Source organism: Myxocyprinus asiaticus, chromosome 50, assembly GCF_019703515.2.
Source record: "Myxocyprinus asiaticus isolate MX2 ecotype Aquarium Trade chromosome 50, UBuf_Myxa_2, whole genome shotgun sequence".
Classification (NCBI taxonomy): domain Eukaryota; kingdom Metazoa; phylum Chordata; class Actinopteri; order Cypriniformes; family Catostomidae; genus Myxocyprinus; species Myxocyprinus asiaticus.
In genome coordinates, this window is record NC_059393.1 from 7974853 (window position 1) to 7999372 (window position 24520).

Genomic DNA, 24520 nt, shown 5'->3' on the forward strand with positions numbered 1-24520 from the left:
ACCCGCCTCCCTTGCTGGAGATGCTGGAGATGCTGGTTCAAGTCCCATACGGAGCGAGTAGAAGAGGAGCGTTACAATGGTGCCATGACCCGGATGGGAGTGAGGTTTGGGGAGTGAGTATAACAGTGGCCAGCTGATAGATAGCTGTGCACTGTGTGTAAACCTCTCAAGAGGTGCGCTAGAGGCTGTATCCTTTAGCCTCCTTGTTAGTGCACCCACCTCCCATGTCGGGGACACAGGTTTGAGTTCCGTACGGAGCGGGTAGAACAGGAGCGTCACATTAGTCTGAAGTTTGCACTAAACCTGATGATCCATGTTACGCCCGCATGATTTGAGAATGTTTCAAAGATAATAATAATTAAGTTTCTTAGTTGTTCAAAATCCTAAATAAATGTTATAATTTCTTGGATTAAATTATATTATGAATCCTAGATTTTCAATGTAGACTTTTAAACCCCACTGTATGTGTCATTATACAAATATATCTATATATGAACACTTAATTTAGATTAAAGACATATTCATGTCCTAGTCTCTATATCACAACTCATTGATTTCCATGATGTTCCATAATCTACCTACAAATCAGTTGTTTTGACTTGCTGATGCATAAACTCAATTTCCTTGCTTATTTTTAGTATGTACAGCGATTTTCTTCTAACACCTTGATCCTGAGAGAGCTGAATAAACATTCCAGCCATGAGGTTTCCATGGTGATGCGAATAGCAACCTGCTGCATTTTCCAAGGCAACTTAATGGTCATTGAAGGTGTTGCAGATTCTCCTGACCCATTGTGCAAGCTGTACACACATTTCCTTAATCAAAGATTTGCATTCATTATCTCATCTTTTCATTTAAAATCTGCATTTATTGCAGTTTATGGGGCAAATGTTTTGCAATTCTAATCTTATAGTCAATGAGGTACTTACGTATGTAGAAAGTAGTAAATTCAAACTAGATTTACCAAAATATCATAAAGTCTTGAGGTGGGCTCTTTTGGATTGAAATAGCAAGAAACCACATAGCACCCGCTCAGACCACATAGCAACACCTTGACAACTACCTACAACACCCTAGAATTGTGTAGGTAACTTGTTCACAGACAAGCCCCATTAACTTTCTTTAGAAAAGGTACAAATCTACTTGTTTTTACAGTGTGATATAGGCTAACAATCTATGGAGTGAAGAGAACATCTATTTGTTACTCTGGCTGGCTGTAATTCAAAAGATGCAAGAGAGGCACATAAACACCTCTGAGTCATCGCAATTAAACTGAGAATTCTTCAGATGAAAGGAGTTTGCCCAGTCTGTGAGTTATAACTATCAAACATATCCTTACCATTACTATGAAGAGCTGTATCTATGACTTTTTATGGGTCCTTGTATAGTTAGGGCTTTTTTTTTCTGGTAAAGCTTCACATTTAGATTTGTTTTGAGCATAAAACAGGATTTTACATTGCGGTTATATTTATCAGAGAGGTTTTTATATAAACCAGAAACTTTATAGTAATTTAATTGAGAGTCTATGGAGCTATTTGCATAAAAATCACTAGACAGACAGACTTGCAAAGACAGATTTTCACAAATTTTACACCTGGACATTCAATGTCTTTCCAGATTCAACTAAAGTTTACAGTGACATCATGTGGTACACTTATAAACTGCATTAAGCATATATATATATATATATATATATATATATATATATATATATATATATATATATATATATATATATCTGTATGTGTGTGCTATTAAGACTAGTACAGCATTGTGAAGTTTGCCTTAAGATACTTTATATATTTTTCTTCCTTTCAAAAATGCATTCACTTGTACTGCATTCAGTTTTTTTCCATGACAGTTGAGGTGATCATTTTCCATCCTATGAGTACATGTCGGTCATCACAGTATCATTGTATCATACGGAAGCACTTTGAAATCATTAATATTGGCTTTCCCTACTATCGATTGAACTGTTGCATTTCTTGCTTATCTTCTCTACCAACTTTCATGTCTACAGAGAGACACCTGGCGGGTTACAAGTTCCTCCAGAAGATGTTTCTGGACCTAAACCTGGGCAGCAACAAGATTATCTTCTCACATTTCACCTGTGGTGACCAAGCAATGTCAAGCTCCATAAATGACAAAAAGCAATATACAAGTACTATAAAAGTAGTCCATATAACCATGTTTGTGCCCGTGAGAACCAGCAGAAGCATCAAGTATATTAGTATATTAGTATAAACAAGGCTTAAGACTTTGCGAATACTTGCACGAAATTACCAAACTTCATGGTAATGCCCACTGACTTTTCAGTTGAAATCATTCCCTCCACTGTAGCTCTCGAATCAAATATGGCGCCATTGGTTATGTTATGTCAGGTTTGACATCAATGACATTTGGTCACAAAACCAATGATGTTTGATGTCATATGATGTCCAAATTGCACCACTGGCGCCATATTTGATTTGAAAGCTCGGACAGAGGGGAAGATCATCAGTGGAAAACTAAGTATGGCTTTAGAAGATTTAAAATATACCAAACAAGGGTGCCTGGTAGCTCAGCGAGTATTTACGCTGACTACCACACCTGGAGTCTTGAGTTCGAATCCAGGGTGTGCTGAGTGACTCCAGCCAGGTCTCCTAAGCAACCAAATTGGCCCAGTTGCTAGGGAGGGTTGAGTCACATGGAGTGACCTCCTCATGGTTGCTATAATGTGGTTCACTCTCGGTGGGGCGTGTGGTGAGTTGAGGGTGGATGCCCCGGAGAATAGTGTGAAGCCTCCACACACGCTATGTCTCCGCAGTAACACGCTTAACAAGCCACGTGATAAGATGTGCAGATTGATGGTCTCAGACTTGGAGGCAACTGAGGTTCATCCTCCACCACCCGGATTGAGGCGAGTCACTACGCCACCACAAGAACTTACAGCGCATTGGGAATTTGCCATTCCAAATTGGGGAGAAAATATATGGAAAGTATTCACAGCGCTTCACATTTTTTTATGTTACAGCCTTATTCCAAAATGGATTAAATTCATTATTTTCCTCAAAATTCTACAAACAATACCCCATAATGACAAAGTGAAAGAAGTTTGTTTGAAATCTTTGCAAATTTATTAAAAATAAAAAACGATAAAAATCACATGTACATAAGTATTCACAGCCTTTGCCATGACACTCAAAATTGAGCTCAGGTGCATCCTGTTTCCACTGATCATCCTTGATAATCCTGGTAAATTCAGTTGATTGGACATGATTTGGAAAAGCACACACCTGTCTATATAAGGTCCAACAGTTAACGGTGCATGCCAGAGCACAAACCAAGCCATGAAGTCCAAGGAATTGTCTGTAGACATCCGAGACAGGATTGTATCGAGGCACAGATCTGGGGAAGGGTACAGAAAAATTTCTGCAGCATTGAAGGTCCCAATGTGCAGAGTGGCCTCCATCATCCATAAATGGAAGAAGTTTGGAACCACTAGGACTCTTCCTAGAGCTGGCCGCCTGGCCAAACTGAGCGATCGGAGGAGAAGGGCCTTAGTCAGGGAGGTGACCAAGAACCCGATGGTCACTCTGACAGAGCTCCAGCATTTCTCTATGGAGAGAGGAGAAACTTCCAGAAGAACAACCATCTCTGCAGCACTCCACCAATCAGGCCTGTATGGTAGAGTGGCCAGACGGAAGCCACTCCTCAGTAAAATGCACATGACATCCCGCCTGGAGTTTGCCAAAAGGCACCTGAAGGACTCTCAGACCATGAGAAACAAAGATTGAACTCTTTGGCCTGAATGGCAAGCATCATGTCTGGAGGTAACCAGGCACCACTCATCACCTGGCCAATACCATGGACAGTGGGGAGTGGTGGCTCAGCGGTTAAGGCTCTGGGTTACTGATCAGAAGGTTGGGGGGTTCAAGCCCCAGCACCACCAAGATGCCACTGTTGGGCCCTTGAGCAAGGCCCTTGACCCTATCTACTCCAGGGGTGCCATATCATGGCTGACCCTGCACTCTGACCCCAGCTTAGCTGGGATATGTGAAAAAAAGAACTTCACTGTATATGTGCAAATGTATAATGTGTGATAAATTCATTCACTCTGTGAATGTCCTTGAGTGGCCCAGCCAGAGCCCAGACTTGAACCCAATTGAACATCTCTGGAGAGATCTGAAAATGGCTGCGCACTGATGCTCCCCATCCAACCTGATGGAGCTTGAGAGGTCCTGCAAAGAAGAATGGGAGAAACTGCCCAAAAATAGGTATGCCAAGCTGTAGCATCATACTCAAAAAGACTTGAGGCTGTAATTGGTGCCAAAGGTGCTTCAACAAAGTATTGAGCAAAGGCTGTGAATACTTATGTACATGTGATTTTTTTCATTTTTTATTTGTAATAAATTTGCAAAGATTTCAAACAAACTTCTTTCACACTGTCATTATGGGGTATTGTTTGTAGAATTTTGAGGAAAATTATTAGTTTAATCCATTTTGGAAAAAGGCTGTAACATAACAAAATGTGGAAAAAGTGAAGCGCTGTGAATACTTTCCGGATGCACTGTGTGTGTGTATGTGTGTATATATATATATATATATATATAGAGAGAGAGAGAGAGAGAGAGAGAGAGAGAGAGAGAGAGAGAGAGAGAGAGAGAGAGAGACTACAGGCAGTGTGGAATGATTCAGTTTTGCTCTGTTAAAGTTTTTGCCATGTAACAGAGCTGAACGGATTCCAGGCAGGTAGGTCATTGCCTTTTTGAAAGTTTAATTATTATGAAAGAATGATGTGTTTCATCTGTGCGTTTTAATTTTACTATAAACAATAAGTAAGCATTCAGAACATTCTCTTTGATTAAATGTGCATTTATGTGACTGTGTATTTCAAAATGTCTGGTAATATAAATCAACTGCTTTATAGGCCTACTCTATTTCCAAAGAAACAATTTCCTCTCATCCTTTGATTCTTTGTATCAACTGTAATATATATAGTTGTATTATTGTTCTATTAACAGTATGAATGTCTTTGTAATTGTAGGCTAAATGATTTTGTAGTGTGGTGCACTTTTTCTCAAGAATAATTACAGCTAGACTCCTTTTGCCAATTTGTTTGTGATGTGTGCTGCATTCGATTTTGGGTGTTCTGTAACAATATTATTATATTTTGTTAAATTGTGCAGGAGTTAGTCAGTTGGTACCAGGACATGTGTGTTGTTTGGGTTGCATCGATCTCATGTGCCTTTACCATTCATACTGAGAGTACACAATCTTCAGCTTGGTTTCTTTGGCATTTAGTTTTGCCAGTTCTATTTTAGGTGTCCGGTCTCTGAAGTTGAACGAGTTGTTGATATATTGATCTGGACTGTTCGTACTGTAAACCTGTTGTTGCTGCTGGTGTACTTCCAAAACATAAAGCACTTTGATTCATTCATGCATTTGAACTACACTGACATGTTTTAGTCTATTGCAAAAACAAAAAAATAACAAATTGTAAACAGATTTCTTTTTTTTTTTTTTCACCATTTCAAATTCCTTCCAAACTCAAATGGTTGTGACCCTGGATGCTGCAATACAGTGATCTAGCTGTACAAAATACACAATACAATAAATTATGCAAAACACTTTTTTTAGTTACTGTATATGTCGCTGCACGGCGACCACAAAGGTAAATTATTAACTAAAGGGACTTTATCTTCTAGTTGAAGAATCACACTTTGTGCCGTTAATCTTTAATATGTGTAGTAACCCATGTGAAAGCAATGATGCAATCAACTAAGCACCTGTGAAAAGAAAAACAAATGTACTCTTTGCACTCTGACTGGTGGTGGGGTTAAAAATTAAAATGACTACAACATGCTTGAATGTGTAGTGTATAACAGGGCTAGAGGCACCCCTTAAAAAAAAAAAAAATTATATATATATAATTATTATTATTTTTAATTATAATTATTGATGGAGCAACATAATTTGTACGGAAGGTTGTTTCAATTAAAATTCAGTAAAAAAAAAAATAAAAAGGTGGTGACGGTGCCTTTTACCCCACACTTGAGGTAAAAGGCTCCCTCACTTGGGGTAAAAGGCCCCTATGGGTTTTAAAGTGATATCGTGTAGATACTGGGGCAATAGTTACAGGGCACAATTTGTCAACTAATGCAGATAATTTTGAGACAGCAAGATGCTTTTTTGAGTAACAAATTAAGATGATGCTTACTCAAAATAACCTGTTAATTTCAAACACATTTGGCATTTTATTACATCTCAAGTATTCTATAAACAAACTAATATCTATTATGATTGGATAAATGTGAGCCCACTTTGAACATTCTTCATAGCAAATCTATTCACCCCACTTTAAAAACAAAAACAAAACAATGTGTTTAATAGGAGGCTTTAGCTCCTGCCACGGGGGAGCTTTTTACCCCAAATATTATCCTTTCACTTATTGGACAGTTATTGAAAAAATATTGATTTAATGACCTTAAACAATACTGAAAATGATAAATAAGTATTTTGTCTCAAAAGAAATTTGCAACATTTTAAAAAATAAGATGAATTAGATCAAATTGCCTCAAAATCAACCTTTAGACATTACACACATTGACCTCATAGAATAGGACAATTTTGCAGTTCATAGTGAAAAACAGATGTTTAGTAAAGTGCTGTGGTAGTTTTTGTTGCTATTTAGTGTTTTGAGAAAAAATAAATCCAATGGAGCCTTTTACACCGCGGAGCCTTTAGCCCCGTTGTACCCTATATTTCGTGCAGTTTTGTTAAAAATGTAAACAGTGGGGGCCTGGGTAGCTCAGCGAGTATTGACGCTGACTACCACCCCTGGAGTCGCGAGTTCGAATCCAAGGTGTGCTGAGTGACTCCTGCCAGGTCTCCTAAGCAACCGAATTGGCCCGGTTGCTAGGGAGGGTAGAGTCACATTGGGTAACCTCCTTGTGGTCGCGATTCGTGGTTCTCGCTCACAGTGGGGCATGTGGTAAGTTGTGCATGGACTGCGGAGAGTATCATGAGCCTCCACATGCTGTGAGTCTCCGTGGTGTCATGCACAGCGAGCCACATGATAAGATGCGCTGATTGATGGTCTCAGAAGCAGAGGCAACTGAGACTTGTCCTCCGCCACCCGGATTAAGCTGAGTAACCGCACCACCACGAGGACCTACTAAGTAGTGGGAATTGGGCATTCCAAATTGGGGAGAAAAAGGGGATTAAAAAAACAAAACAAAAAACAACATAAGATATGTGCCATTTGACATGTTTTTGGATATCTGTCTTTTCCTTTCTTTCGTTATTTATTTGTCCATTCGCTCTGATCAGATATCCTGTATCCAGTGTATGCCTCGAACCACATTCATCCGTGCAGAGGAGCACAGCCAAACCACAACCAAAACAATGTTCTTCCGCAAGACGCATGCAGTTTTATTTTTTAACCACTAGAAGGCCAAAAGTTACATAGTGTAGCTTTAAGGTATTGCATTTGTAAAAATTGTCAAAAAACATGTGGCTATATAGTGCCGATACTTTACAGAGTCGAGATGACTGTTTTTTATTGAAAGTGCCTCACCTGAGTATGTAGATGTCATGAAGTGATGGTCTGAGGTTAGTTACGTTGATATCATTTACTACTTTGAGTTGTTATGACAGCCAACAATAGCACAAGTTGAGCCTGAAATTCATTTTTACTAAAAAACAACAACAAAAAAAACAAAACAAAACAAAAAAACAAGACCAACTGGATACAAGCATGACAGGAAACAAGACGAACTGGCACTGGACAGCACACACGAGGAGACTAAAATAAGGATAGAAATCAACAGGTTAACGAGACAGGGCAGGTGAGTGTAACATCCGAGGTTGTTACCCCTCCTACCAACCACCAGAGGGAGCCCTCTCCCCAATACTAACTCTGTACCGTTTCTTCTTTGGTGACTTCCTGTTTAAACTATATAAATACCATGCTGTTCCATTCTGACTTTGCAACATATTGCCAGTTTACCCTGCCTTACCTAGTGATTTTCCATTGCCTTTGCTGATTGTTTTCATGTTATGACCATTGCCTGTTTTCCTGGATTTACTGCCATTTGGATACCCCTTTGTTTTGTTTGCCTTGTTGGACTGTCTTTTTGGTTTACTGGATTATACTGCTTGCTTAATGACTACCTCTATTTGCCTGCCAATTTGGATTGTTTGCTTGTGTTCATAATAAACTTCCAGCACATGGATCCTAACACTGTCTCCATGGCCAGTTCATTACAGAATACTTCATGGATCCAGCGGAAGTTTCACAGCTCCAGGCCGCATTCGCGCACCAGTGCGAGGTATTAAGGGGTTACCAAGACCAGCTGAACAACCTACGAGCTGCCAACGAATGTTTGACAATACATTCACTCACTGCCAGCTCCCCATGCTAAACCGGTAAGCTTTGCTCTACCTGATAAGTTTGATGGTTCTGCTGAAAAATGCTGGGGTTTTTTACAACAATGCAAGGTATTTTTCTCAAATCAGCCTGAATCATTTGATCAAGATGCCAGGAAATGTGTGTTTTTTTTTTTTTTTTTTTTTTTTTTTTTTTGTTTTTTTTTTGTCACTGCTTACCGGCAAAGCTCTTGATTGGGCCGCCGCTGTTTGGGATAAAGATACTCAAATCCAGGTTTCATTTGATTACTTCGTTCAACAAATCCACAAAGTCTTCGAGTAGCCAGCAGGCGGCCAAGATACACTATATTGCCAAAAGTATTCGCTCACCCATCCAAATAATTGAATTCAGGTGTTCCAATCATTTCCATGGCCACAGGTGTATAAAATGAAGCACCTAGGCATGCAGACTGCTTCTACAAACATTTGTGAAAGAATGGGCCGCTCTCAGGAGCTCAGTGAATTCCAGCGTGGTACTGTGATAGGATGCCACCTGTGCAACAAGTCCAGTCGTGAAATTTCCTCGCTACTAAATATTCCACAGTCAACTGACAGTGGTATTATAACAAAGTGGAAGCGATTGGGAATGACAACAACTCAGCCACGAAGTGGTAGGCCACGTAAAATGACAGAGCAGGGTCAGCGGATGCTGAGGCGCATAGTGCGCAGAGGTCGCCAACTTTCTGCAGAGTCAATCGCTACAGACCTCCAAAGTTCATGTGGCCTTCAGATTAGCTCAAGAAGAGTGCGTAGAGAGCTTCATGGAATGGGTTTCCATGGCCGAGCAGCTGCATCCAAGCCATACATCACCAAGTGCAATGCAAAGCGTCGGATGCAGTGGTGTAAAGCACGCTGCCACTGGACTCTAGAGCAGTGGAGACGCGTTCTCTGGAGTGACGAATCATGCTTCTCCATCTGGCAATCTGATGGACGAGTCTGGGTTTGGCGGTTGCCAGGAGAACGGTACTTGTCTGACTGCATTGTGCCAACTGTGAAGTTTGGTGGAGGGGGATTATGGTGTGGGGTTGTTTTTCAGGAGCTGGGCTTGGCCCCTTAGTTCCAGTGAAAGGAACTCTGAATGCTTCAGCATACCAAGAGATTTTGGACAATTCCATGCTCCCAACTTTATGGGAACAGTTTGGGGATGGCCCCTTCCTGTTCCAACATGACTGCGCACCAGTGCACAAAGCAAGGTCCATAAAGACATGGATGAGCGAGTTTGGTGTGGAAGAACTTGACTGGCCTGCACAGAGTCCTGACCTCAACCCGATAGAGCACCTTTGGGATGAATTAGAGCGAAGACTGCGAGCCAGGCCTTCTCGTCCGAAATCAGTGTCTGACCTCACAAATGCGCTTCTGGAAGAATGGTCAAAAATTCCCATAAACACACTCCTAAACCTTGTGGAAAGCCTTTCCAGAAGAGTTGAAGCTGTTATAGCTGCAAAGGGTGGGCTGACGTCATATTAAACCCTATGGATTAAGAATGGGATGTCACTTAAGTTCATATGCATCTAAAGGCAGATGAGCGAATACTTTTGGCAATATAGTGTATATCTGTTCAGCTACTTCATCAATGCCAGGGTCATCGATCAGCAGTGGATTATGCAGTTCTGTTCAAGACACTTGTGGCTCAGAGTGGGTGGAATGATGTCGCTCTGAAGACTGTTTTCCATGAAGGGCTTAACCTGAAATTCAGGACAAAACTGACCTGCAAGGGTGAAGGTACAAATCTTTCTGAATACATAACTATGGCCATCAAGATTGATAACATGCTTCATGGCCTCAGTTTCCCTTCACATCGAATTCTACAGTCTCAGAACATGCCCAGGCATCCACTGTATCACCCGAACCCATGCAAGTTGCTTACACTCGCGTTTCCATGGAGGAATGCCGATGTCGACGCAACGAAAACCTTTGCTTTTATTGTGGCTCACCAGGTCATCTCAACGCTGCATGCCCATACAAGAAATCGTTCTCCTGAGTCAAGGCAAAATGTGAGTACAATGAACACTGTATCACACGTTTCACAATTTTCTGTTACCTGTAGAAGTCTCCATTAGTGATCATGTAAAGAGTGTTACAGCAATAGTGGATTCTGGTGCTGCTGTTAATCTCATTAATCAGGAGATTGTACAAGATCTCAACATACCCACCATTCAATGCTCCCCAACGATTAACATCACCACTGTTGACAACACTCCTATTGGTACTGACATAACCCAACAGACTGTTCTGATAACCATCAAGGTTGGACTTTCATGTAGAAAGAAATCTCACTATATGTCATCAACTCACCCAAGCATGCTCTTATCCTGGGTCATCCCTGGCTGGCCATCCATGACCCATCAATATCTTGGAACCAAGGTGAGCTCATGCAGTGGTCAAGTTTGTCACAAACATTGTCTCCATTTTGCTGTTTCCATGCCTTATCACCAGTAATGAGAGCCCAGAATCACAGAAAGAGCCTGCGATTTCCCCCAAGGAGTATGCAGAGTTCAGTGAGGTGTTTAGCAAAATCAAAGCTACACAACTTCCTCCTCCTCATCCATGGGACTGCACCATTGAACTTCTGTACAATACAGCCCCACCGAGAAGCAAGGCAAATGCATTGTCATGCTCCGAGACCCTCGCCATGGAGAATTACATTGAGGAAGCCCTTGCCTCCGGTTACATCCATCCCTCTACCTCCCCAGCTGCTGCAGGGTTCTTTTTTTGTAGAGAAGGATGGAGGTCTACATCCCTGTATTGACTACCGAGGCCTGAACTCTGTCTTCATAAAGTACCGTTACCCATTACCGCTTATCCACTCAGCCCTTGAACAACTCCGTGAGGCAAAGATCTATACCAATCTTGATCTGAGAAGTGCTTATAACCTTTTCATGATCTGAGAAGGGAATGAGTGGAAAACTGCTTTCATCACCACCAGGGGGCACTATGAATATTTGGTCATGCCATATGGACTTGCTAACGCCCCCTCGGTTTTTCAGTCTTTTATCAATGAGATATTCAGAGACTTACTGAATCATTGTGTGGTGCCTTATGTTGATGACATCCTAATCTACTCACAAAACATGGAACAACACATCCAGCAGGTCAAAACAGTTCTATCACGTCTTTAGGAACACCAACTATTTGTCAAGGCAGAAAAATTTGTTCCATACCTCCCATACCACTTTCCTAGGCTACAATATCAGCCATCAAGGTGTAGAAATGGATGTCTCTAAAATAACAACAGTCACCGAATGGCCTCGACCTTCAAAAATCAAGGAACTACAGCAGTTTCTGGGCTTCGCCAACTTCTATCGCCATTTCATTAGGAATTACAGCATCATTGCGGCCCCACTCACGTCGTTGCTCAAGGGAAAGCCCAACAAATTGCCTTGGAACGATGCCGCATACCAGGCCTTCATCTCCCTCAAGTCAAGCTTCACGACCGCTCCGATACTGAAACATCCTGATCCCAATCTTCCCTTCGTCGTTGAGGTAGACTTCAGATTGCGGGATTGGAGCGGTCCTGTCACAACGTCACGGAACACCAGGCAAGCTTTACCTTTGTGCCTTTTTCTCCAGAAAATGTAACTCTGCAGAATGTAACTATGATGTGGGAAATAAGGAATTACTTTCCATGAAAGCAGCCCTCGAAGAATGGCGTCACTGGTTAAAGGGGGAAGTCCACCCTTTCCAGGTTATCACCGATCACAAAATCTTGAATATATCAAGGCATCCAAGAGATTGAACCCATGTCAAGCCCGTTGGTCATTGTTTTTCACCAGATTCAATTATACCGTCACTTACCGCCATGGCAGCAAGAACAGCAAGGCAGATGCACTTTCACTCAGACATGATCCACCCTACCTCCAACCTCACCCTGGGTCTATTCTGCCACCATCTGTCATCATAGCACCGATTAGTTGGGGCATCATGGAGGAGATACAATGAGCACAACAGCATGAATCGTCACCTCCTAACTGCCCCCCGACCAAGCACTACGTACCCCAAGCTCTACATCCTTGAGCACTGGACATCCTTGCATCCAAAGAAATGTTACCCTTGTGCGTAATTCCTTCTAGTGGCTAACTTTGATTCATGATGTAACTATGTAAAGTCTTGTCAGGTGTGTGCCCAATCCAAGACCCCCAGAGAACTGCCCACGGGATTGCTTCAACCACTGCCAATACCACAAAGACCATGGTTCCACTTGTCCATCAACTTCGTCAAAGACCTGCCAAACTCCCATGGTAACACTACCATTCTGGTAATGGATCGATTTTCTAAATCATGTAGACTTGTCCCTCTCAAGGGTTTACTTGCTTTGTTCCACCAAGTCTTTAAGGTTTATGGAATACCAGAGGACATCGTGTCTGACAGAGGCCTGTAACATCCCAGGTTGTTACCCCTCCTACCAACCACAAGAGGGAACCCTCTCCTGAATACTAACTCTGTACCATTTCTTCTTTGGTGACTTCCTGTTTGAACTATAAATACCATGCTGTTCCATTTTGACTTTGTGAAGTATTGCCAGTTTACCCTGCCTTACCAAGCATTTTTCCTTTGATTGTTTTCATGTTATGACCATTGTCTGTTTTCCTGGATTTACTGCCTTTTGGATACTACTTTGTTTTGTTTGCCTTGTTGGACTGTCTGTTTTGTTTAATGGATTATACCGCTTGCTTAACGACTACCTCTATTTGCCTGCCGATTTGGAGTGTGTAGGGCCTTGGCCCACTCAAAATGGCAGCAGAGACCGCATGGCCCTTTGTTCTATAATCAAAGGAGAGACATTGAACTCAGTTTCCCAGGATCCTTCTCAAATTCACAACTGGATGCGAAGTCCCGCCCATGGACCCAGTCACAAACGCCATTGGTTGAAAGCGGCCTACGACCGATGACGTCATCTTGTCAATAAAACCAGCGGACAGATGAAGTTCAGCCTCTCTGTGCTAAACTCTGCCTGGCTGTTAAGGGACATCTGTACTGTGCACGTACTGAAAGAGTTTTCCCTCCGTTTTGGACTGAGAACAAAGAAACCACATTTTTCTAACCTCACCATTTGGCCACGGTAGAGTAAGATTAACTTAGCTTTGTTCAAGTCTTATAGTATACTTATAACAACCGGTTCAGTTTCACTGTAAAGCAACAGTGAATTTATTTTGAAAAACGGAAAGGCGACCAGTTTCCCTTCTCCCTCTTCATTCAACGTTGACTGCATTCTCCATTGCTGGATCCGAAAAATAAAGCAGAGACGCGTCTTTTCGCTGACGAGCGTAAGACAAGGGACCATCCAGACCGTTTCTCCTGACTGCTCAATGCAACAGGAATTCTAATGGACAACCCTACTGAAATCATACAGGATTTCCCAAGTAAGGCTTGATATCTGGGCAGATTTAATTTAGAAACTTTTTTTTTTTTTTTCTTGTGAAACTAAATCGTATTTTTGATTCTAAATGCTGATGTTTTGAGTATATTTGTATGTTAAACTCTGCTCGCTGTTTCGAGTTGGGAGATTTGTATTTAGTTTTCTTTTGGGGTTACATTAGTTTTGAGCGATCTGAACTAGTAATTCAGTCCCGCTGTTACGAGCGGTTACCCTTAATTAAACTGCATGCACTTTTCCTCTCTCTCTCACTCTCTCACTGATATTCATTGAGTGAGCGGCGCCGCAATTTGTGTTCGACTGTTTCGTCAGTTCCTTTGTGTGTCCGCTCATTTCCACCCTCACGTGATATCAGCTCCGATTTGGATCAAACCCTCCATTTTGAACCTGATCCTCCATTTTGATTCCTTGTTACCACATCTGGACACACACACACACACACACACACACTAGCATATAGCTCCACTGTTAGTTTAGGATTTCCTTGATTTCTTTTTGGATTATATTTGGATAGTATTGGCTGTGTTCACTACTGCTTGATTATTATAAATCTTGTTATATTATAAGTACTCCTGTTTGTTTTTGTTTGAATATTGTTGAAGCCAGCCTCTGCCACATCAAGAACTCCCAAGTTACCTCAGAGTACTGTTATTTTATTGGTGTTAGAAACTAACTGTAACTAGATTACTATTAGATTTGTATAGCAATAATTTAACTAGTTTTTCCCCTTTTTGATTGTCTTGATTAACAATTAAGATACTCAACCTACAGGGTAGATTTTGTTTTGTGAGACTCAATCAGTAACTTGCTATCATTTTTCTCTTTTCAAAGAGTGGTGCCCCGAGAATAGAATTTAATGAGTTAAATTCTATTTAATTGTTATTTAATTATTCCATAATTAATAGTAAGACAGAGAAACATGCAGCGATACAGAAACGATAACAAAGCCATGTGTTCTCACAAGACCGTAAGACATCCGAATGGCATGAGTGTACATCACCCAGAAAATAAGGCAATATACACACGTGCCAATTGACAAACAAGACGGTGCCACATACTCTCACACAAAACGAAACCTGAGCGTACATCGTGAGGCAAATGCAACGTGATGCACGCAACAGGCGACAAAAGAGACAAGACATTTGTGTGAGAGTCCATCCACACACGCACCCGATACATAAGATCGAAGTGACCGACCCTCAGCACAACATGAAAACAGTTTGTGACCCAGACACCCCACTCCAGACATGAAACAGAATGGACTGAAGAGCGCACTGCAGGGAATATAACCGAAACGTGCACTCGCACAAAGACCGACAGGGGCAGATAATGTCACGGTCCTGTCAGACAAAAACACAGACTGACAGAGCAACAGGACCGTGACAGAATGTAGAGTATTCATACATATGTTTCTGCAGCCCAGAGAGTCTGAGAACATTCATTGGTCCATTGTATATAAAATGATGTTGGAGGCTAACAACGGTTGACCAGTAAAACTGGTTAGTTGCAGACTGATTACATTGTGAATTGGGTGACAGGAGGTTGAAAGTTGTGTTGCTGAAATCAGTCTGTGCTTACCGAAATTTGAACTACTGCTCCCAGTGGTCCAAGCTACAAGTGTTGAGGTGAAATGTCCACAGGATGGTGCCAAAAGCGAGTTGTAGTTGTAAATGATGTACAGAAATGTAAACATTAATGCATGTTTTATTAACCCTACTACACATAGGACCATACATCCAATCCTAACCATCATGGAGTAAAAATGTCATTTTAGAGCAAAAATGCAACCTACAGACCACGCTTATCATTGTTTATATAATGTGATTACTTACTGGTTTTCATGGGTCCAGAACCCAAGTCACAGAAATTGCGCGGTCAACATGCTATCAGTAGCGCCAAGGAAAGGTGAAAACATTTTAAATGATGCAAAAATTTTTGAGAGATGGCGCTTGTCAGTAATTCGGCTGATTTCAGGGCTAATGGATTTCCAATGTGATCATGCTGATTGGATGCAGCTAGCGGTCATGTGCTTTGGACTTGAATCAATGTAAGGTGAAACATTTGATATAGGTATAAATTAGTCACTGTTTGGTCTAGAGGTCTGTGCGGTATAGATTTTTCAGATCAGCACCCTTAAGATTCTGTGCCGCTCCCACAAAAATATGCCATATTTTGTCCTGCTCCTGCCCGGAACTTTCAAACCTTACAAAAAAGAGGTCAATGCAGATGTTTCAGTCCCGTCCGCACTCAACAATCAAAACTTGTCCCGTGCCACACTGTGTTCAGTAATAAATTGCTGAACAGCTGAAATCCACCTTTTGGTGTTTATTTGTAATTAATGAACGTCTGACTGCTCATTTAGCATCTTTTTACAAGATTACTTGCCAAAAAAAAAAAAAAAGGACATGAAACATTGGTTTTAGTAGAGATCGCACAGTTATCCGAGAAGCAGGAAAGACGACACGCAATACACGGATGAACAGTCTTTTACCCTTAAATGAATATTCAAGTCAATACAAATTAAGCTCAATCAACATCATCTGTAGCATAATATTGATAACCACAAAAAATAATTTTGACTTGCCCCTCATTTTCTTAAAAAACAACAACAAAAAAAACTATCTTGGTTCCAGTGAGGCACTTACAACTGAAGTGAAAGGGGACCAATTTTTGAATGTTAAAATGCTCACTTTTTCAAAATTATAGACACAAGACATAAACAAAATGTGTCCTAATATGATTTTAGTGTGATAAAATTGCTTACTAACCTTTTCTGTATAAAGTTCTAGCCAATTTCAAGCTCTACTGCCATGACGATGTACTGTCAAACAAACCCTAAACTGACTGTAAAAATGGCTATTTATACAACTTTACAGCTAAAATAATACATGAGTTTTAACAGAAGAATTAATGTAAGTGTTTCTATAAAATTATAAGCTTCACATTTCTGTCTTTAAACCCTCCAAAAATTGGCCCCATTCACTTTCATTGTAAGTGCCTCACTGTAACCTCGATTTTTGCTTTTTCAAAGAAAAGGACGGACGATTATTTATTTACGAAATTATTTTTTTGTGGTTATCAACATTATGCCACAAATGTTGCCAGTTGAGCTTAATTTGTATTGGACCCAGAATAGCCTTTTCCTTTAATTCCCTGATGTACAGTTGTTACTCAGATATCACACTGCTAGATGGTGCCACTGACCTATCAAAATCGAGAATTCCAGAGCAAAGTGTAATAATGTATAATAAGGTATATAATAAATAATTATAATAATATACTGTTGAAGTCAGAAGTTTACATACACTTAGTTTGAAGTCATTAAAACTCATTTTTTAACTACTCCACGGATTTAATATTAGCAAACTATAGATTCGTACAAGACCGTACGTATCTTCTTTGTGCATGACACAAGTAATTTTTCCAACAATTGTTTACAGACAGATTGTTTCACTTTTAATTGACTATTTCACAATTCCAGTGGGTCAGAAGTTTACATACACTAAGTTAACTGTGCTTTTAAGCAGCTTGGAAAATTCCAGAAAATGATATCAAGCCTTTAGACAATTAGCTTCTGATAGGAGGTATGCTGAATTGGAGGTATCACTGTCATGACTGCTATGTTGCTTGAAACTGCACCCAAGACTTTCACCCACTGCTGCATTTGTGTATATGGTTGAGTGACAAAGTGATTTGATTTGTGTACCAGTGGGTGTATTTTAAGGTGTTTTGTCCTTTTTGGAGCTTGAAAGAAAAGTCATAATGAACTGTCATTGTATGAGAGCTGCATAACGATTCTTCAAAAATTCTCCTTTTGTGTTCCATAGAATAAATAAATAAGTCATATGGGTTTGAAACAACACAGGGGTGAGTAAAAAGCTTTAAAATCTTGAACACCCCACCATAATGTATCGTTACTGTTAATGACCTCTAGAGGACAGCACTGGCCCAATTTAGGGCTTTGGTGTGGCCAATGAATATTACTGTAATCTGCACTTTGAGCAATAGGTAAATCCTTTAAACTGCTTTATCTTTCAGATATATGAAGAATACTAACACTCAATATCACCTCATTGTCACTTCCAAAATCACTTGACTAAGATGGAACGTAAACAGTGTTTTATAGTTTTGAGGGCAGGACTATAATACTGAATATGAGACTATATAAGGAAGTAATTCCTGTGAGAATAGCATTTTTGTTCTTGGCTCCCTGCGGGCAGTGTGTAGTGTGATCAGGCAGGAAGAGTTCAAGGTAGGTAACGTTGTCTTTTTTTTGGATAGTTCACCATATGTATTAAATGTGGCTGTATGTTTAAATGATTAGTAATACAAATCAACTGCTATATACTATGAAATTCCCAAACAAATCAGAAAATATAAAAGGTGTTTTTTTTATTTTTTTTATTTCCCGTTTGGAGCTCTAGGTGTTGGGTGCAATATGCTACTGCTTATTTTAAACACAGTGAAGAATTATTTTAAAAAAAATTGTGTCATTGGACAGGACACATGGCCCTCTTCTTTTGGAGTATAAAACAAGTTTATTTATATTAAATAAATTAACCAGTTCTATACTCCAGTCTCAAATGTTTAAACAGATGATATTATATTGTCCTGGATTGTTCATACTGTAAACCCATTATTGGCATGGCTGCACTTTCAAAATGGGGCAAGTTATCACTCCTTGAATACTCATAAATACTCCATGATTATTTCGCAGGGTGTGTCTATGTTTAAAAGTCAGTTTCTATATAGGTACATTTCTTAAAGTCTTGACAACAACAACAACAACAACAACAACAACAACACAGCTATTGAACATTTTCAGTGTTATTAAAGGGATAGTTCACCCAAAAATGAAAATTCTCTCATCATTTAATCACCCTTATGCCATCCCAGATGTGTATAACTTTCTGTCTTCTGCAGAACACAAACATAGATTTTTAGAAGAATATCTCAGCTCTTTTGGTCCATGTACATTTTCATTTTTGGGTGAACTATCCCTTTAAGATACAGAGTTCATTTAACACATGTAAATCCTGTAGTGGGGAAAGTTGTCACAATGTGAAATTGATTATTGACAGTGATTTGAAAAAACAAAAAAATATTTTTATACAAAACAATCTTCAACAACATACTTCATCAACGTCTGCTTTTAATATGCATACGTAATAAAAATGGTTTATAAATAAAAATTAAAACAAAAATGTAATTAATATATGGTTCACATGGCAACTTAAGCTTAAAAAAAAAAAAACTTTGAAAAATACTGCTAATTATTTTTTGTATAAAAGCACAGAAGAACAGATTATTGCATCTTCTAATGAAAGGATAACACAATTTGCTTAGTAAAATAAGGTTTAAATGAAAATAAGTTGGAAAATTTCCTATGGTTGGAGACCATAAAAAATAGTAAATTAAATAGTAGTAGCAACCCAAAATTTTTCTTTTAAGGAGATTATTTATGTTTGTTGTTAAACGTTTTCTCAACCCATCAAATTTTACTTGGTCTTTTGAAATAAAAGAAAATAGTGCGACGTACTAAAAAAACTAAATATGACCACTTTAGAGAAACAATAAAACGGAATACAATACATAATACTGCAAATGAAAGACATCAGGGAAATATCCAACCATATATCTATACAGTATATCTATACTGTACTGTAAGTTATCTGTTAAGATACTGTAATAGAGCCCACCAATTTTTTTCAGTCTTCTTATGAGTTCTAAACAATGAACTAAACCAACAAGCTCCGAGGTGATTCACAACATTACAAAAAAGTATTTAAAAATCAGGCAAAAATACTGTAAGTGTTTTTAATGAAATACAATCCCATGAGGAATGATGTAATTGCATGAAAAACTATGGAAATGTATAAAACCTTTAATTTTAAGTTGTTGATTGTAAGTATAGAAAACATAAATTTTAAGTTTATAGCAAACTATTCAGATATGTCAAAATATATGTAGTTTGAGAGTGTTAAAAGACTGACTTGTCATTAACAGTGCATCATGGGAGTGATTTCTCTAGTGCACTTTCCCCCTCAGGATCATGGGTAGTATAGTTAATTGGCAATTCTTGTAATAAGCACGATTTTTAAACATTGAAGTTGAAATAACACGTACTAATGGCCTCAACAAAACCATATACCACTGATTAACAACTTCAGAGCTCACGGTAGGTCTGGCCATACAGGTTTATAAGTTACTGTTAAAAAACAATGCACATATGGAAAATAAATGTATGACTCCCAGAAACACACTGTTGCGATCTATTGGGATAAATGCAACGTGTTACATCATACACCTCAGAAACAGAGCAGAACTGAAATCGAAAACAAAGGCATTAATGTTGCAAACATCTCTGGACTTGTTTGTGTTCCTTGGTTTCGTTTTTCTTTCACCAGCCTCTCTGTAAGACAAAGTTGAGGAAATAAACTACTGATAACATGAGTGTCCAGTCATAAAAACAGCTGCTATACAGCAGCATGTAAGAACATTTTACTTTCATGTGACAAATTGTGTGGCAACAAATAAAGAATGTAGGAGAAGACTTGATTTTATCAATCTGGAATTGATTGGAATGAATAAAAGTGGGCAATTGTGGAGGACTACATGAACCATTGCTGTAACCATGCTGGTTAAATCTTAAGCGGTCTTGGCGATGTCAGTCAAAAAGCGAAGTCAGTTCAGAGGCAGAGCATGTTATTGCATATTGATGAAAGATGACAAAGACACTTTATTAAATCATTTTACATACCTTTAATGAGAAGCTCAACTCCCTGAATGTCTGATTCCTCTGTGATGTAGCATGAGTACTTTCCTGCATCAGTGCTTGTAAGATTCTTGAGTCGGAGGGAAAAGTTTCCTTTCACATATTCCTGGGGAAAGGTTTCAGCTCTGTTCTTATACTCTGACTTTTGACCAACTAGTGAATCTTTACCCTTAATTATATCAAACACGTTTAGGCTCTCATTGTGTCTCCAATGCACTTCTATCTCTTCAATTGTATGCTTATCTTCATTTGAAGAACACGGCAAGACAGCAGATCCTCCAAAATAACCCTCAACTTTGTCCTGCAAAGATCCTAAAACACAGAAAAGAACAACAATATAAATACATAAAAAGAAAAGTGTTAGTGTTAATACTGTAAGTGTTTTAGTGCTCACCTTCAACTACCAGCATGAACAGAAGAAATGAACTACAGTGCCTGTAAACATTGGAAAGAATGACAAATTTACCTTTACAGTAACTTTAAACAAGTTTCAGCACATGCTGATTTGATAAAACATGACGAACCGTTGAAAACCTGCTTCTCAACTTGCTTGTTTTGCAACAAAAGGTAAAACTATTGTGTACTATTGTGATTGGCTTTTCCAGAGAATGCACATTCATTCTTTACGGAAACAAATGGAGTTCTTAAACTAAAGTTCGGGAGGAACTTGCTCACCTAATCTGCCAATCAACCTGCAGAGTGTATAAACCGCCACTCACCTCAATCTAGTGACACTCTACCATCTCCATCCTCAATCTTTTTAAGACTTCCTGCCCTATGGCTTCCTCCACAATAATCCAGTATTAAAGGGATAGTTCACCTAAAAATGAAAATTCTCTCATCGTTTACTCACCCTCATGCCATCCTAGATGTGTATGACTTTCTTCTGCAGAACACAAATTAAGATTTTTGAAGAATATTTCAGCTCTGTAGGTCCATACAATGCAAGTGAATGGTGACCAAAACTTCACCATTCTTCAAAATCACATAAAGGCAGCATAAAAGTAATCCATACAACTCCAGTAGTTCCATGTCTACAGATGTGATATGATAAGTGTGGGTAAGAAACAGATCAATATTTAAGTCCTTTTTTTTTTTTTTTTTTTACCATAAATCTCCATCTTTTACCAGACCCGACCAGGAGATGGCGATATGCACGAAGAATGCGAATCGCCTAAAACAAAAGAAGAAGAATGTGGAAGTGAAAGTACAGGTTTACAGTAAAAAAAGACTTAAATATAGATCTGTTCCTCACCCACACATACACTATATTGCCGAAAGTATTCGCTCACCCATCCAAATAATTGAATTCAGGTGTTCCAATCACTTCCATGGCCACAGGTGTATAAAATGAAGCACCTAGGCATGCAGACTGCTTCTACAAACATTTGTGAAAGAATGGGCCACTCTCAGGAGCTCAGTGAATTCCAGCGTGGTACTGTATTAGGATGCCACCTGTGCAACAAGTCCAGTCATGAAATTTCCTCGCTACTAAATATTCCACAGTCAACTGTCAGTGGTATTATAACAAAGTGGAAGCGATTGGGAATGACAGCAACTCAGCCACGAAGTGGTAGGCCACGTAAAATGACAGAGCAGGGTCAGCGGATGCTGAGGCGCATAGTGCGCAGAGGTCGCCAACTTTCTGCAGTCAATCGCTACAGACCTCCAAAATTCATGTGGCCTTCAGATTAGCTCAAGAACAGTGCGTAGAGAGCTTCATGGAATGGGTTTCCATGGCCGAGCAGCTGCATCCAAGCCATACATCACCAAGTGCAATGCAAAGCGTCAGATGCAGTGGTGTAAAGCACGCCGCCACTGGACTCTAGAGCAGTGGAGACGCGTTCTCTGGAGTGACGAATCACGCTTCTCCATCTGGCAATCTGATGGACGAGTCTGGGTTTGGCGGTTGCCAGGAGAACGGTACTTGTCTGACTGCATTGTGCCAACTGTGAAGTTTGGTGGAGGGGGGATTATGGTGTGGGGTTGTTTTTCAGGAGCTGGGCTTGGCCCCTTAGTTCCAGTGAAAGGAACTCTGAATGCTTCAGCATACCAAGAGATTTTGGACAATCCCATGCTCCCAACTTTGTGGGAACAGTTTGGGGATGGCCCCTTCCTGTTCCAACATGACTGCGCACCAGTGCACAAAGCAAGGTCCATAAAGACATGGATGAGCGAGTTTGGTGTGGAAGAACTTGACTGGCCTGCACAGAGTCCTGACCTCAACCCGATAGAGCACCTTTGGGATGAATTAGAGCGAAGACTGCGAGCAAGGCCTTCTCATCCAACATCAGTGTCTGACCTCACAAATGCGCTTCTGGAAGAATGGTCAAAAATTCCCATAAACACACTCCTAAACCTTGTGGAATGCCTTCCCAGAAGAGTTGAAGCTGTTATAGCTGCAAAGGGTGGGCCGACGTCATATTAAACCCTATGGATTAAGAATGGGATGTCACTTAATTTCATATGCGTCTAAAGGCAGATGAGCGAATACTTTTGGCAATATAGTGTATCATATCACTTTTGAAGACATGGATTTAACCTCTGGAGTCGTATGGATTACTTTTATGCTGATTTTTGGAGATTCAAAGTTCTGGTCACCATTTACTTGCATTGTATGGACCTACAGAGTTGAAGTATTCTTCTGAAAATCTTCATTTATGTTCTGCAGAAAAAAGAAATGAGAGAATTTTCATTTTTGGGAGCACTATCCTTTTAAGTAGTACCTTAGGGGGTACATTTAGAGCTCAAATTGAGCCTCGTCCTGGAGCCCCTCCTTTGCCACATACGTTTACCTTTTATCACTCAAAGATTATATGGGCAGTCGAACTTGTGAAAAGAAACACAACAAATTATAATGTAGAAACAAAAAAATCAACAAACACAAAACGTTCCCCTAATGTTAGTGTATGGTTCCCGTTTGGTTATTTTTTTATTTATTTTTTTGGAAACTAAATCTTAATGTTCTAGGATCATCTCTTTTAGTTCTATTTTTATATACCCATAAACTAAGAATGTATAATGTTCCGAGAATGTTACAGGGAGGTTTTTGTGTGACGACCATCAAGGCACTTATACAGAACGTTTTCTAATGGTTATTTCAATAAAATTCTATTTTTATAATCATCAAGTATCTGTCTATATTTAAACTGTTCACATTTTAGATGAATGTTTGCGTGAACGTACAAGTTCAAGCATGTTTTATCATGCTACTTTTTAAGCCCTCCAGCGCGCAGTGTAAAGATAAAAGTGTTTAAAAAATTTGAACAATGAAGTACAGTACCAATATTTTTTAGTACTTGTGTTGGGTGCTTTATCTTCAATATATGTATAACAAAGTAATTCGTTATATCAAACAAATCAAACAGTATTAGCAAGCATTTAGGCTCATTTCCTGAGAAACGGCGTGTGAAATATTCACATGCGAAATATTTAGAAAAGCGTACCTGATCATGGTGCACCGATTTGTGTGCATACAAATCATATAAATAAGCTATGTTTTCAAATGTGGCTTCGAACTTGTGTTTTTTTTTTTTTTTTTTTTTTTTTACGTCAAACCGAAAGCAAAAGCATGCGGGTAGTGTCTAGTAGTGATTGGTCGATCATGAACGATTCGTTCATTTTGAATGAATCTTTTATGTGACTCAGAAAAACGAGTAGTCTGAAGAGTGATTCGTTCATTTTGTGTTGGCCGCGCAACCTCCGTTCGTTACGTGAAAACCGCATAGGCGCTGTACAGGAAACAGAAATTATTAGTTCCCCTCTCGAGTCTTTTGGCCGAGTCGTTCGTTCTTTTGTCACGTGGCAGCCGTATACGCTATGCATTGCTTACACAGGAAACAGAAATGATTAGTTCAACTCTCGAGTCTTCTGGTCCGAGTCGTTCGTTCTTTTGTCACGTGACAGCCGTATACGCTATGCAGTGACAAAAGAAGGAAGGACTCCCACAAGAAGATTCCAGA

General features: G+C 39.6%; 1 protein-coding gene across 1 annotated transcript; it reads right to left on the reverse strand.

The window, feature by feature from the left end:
* Positions 1 to 18170: 18170 nt before the first annotated feature.
* Positions 18171 to 24132, reverse strand: LOC127438742 (V-set domain-containing T-cell activation inhibitor 1-like). Its single transcript, XM_051694564.1, has 4 exons — positions 24005 to 24132; positions 20953 to 20993; positions 20544 to 20870; positions 18171 to 20195 (listed from the first exon to the last, which is right to left on the reverse strand). The coding sequence occupies exons 1-4, from the start codon at positions 24040 to 24042 to the stop codon at positions 20092 to 20094; spliced, it is 510 nt and encodes a 169-aa protein (XP_051550524.1). The 5' UTR covers positions 24043 to 24132; the 3' UTR covers positions 18171 to 20091.
* Between the last annotated feature and the right edge of the window lie 388 nt (positions 24133 to 24520).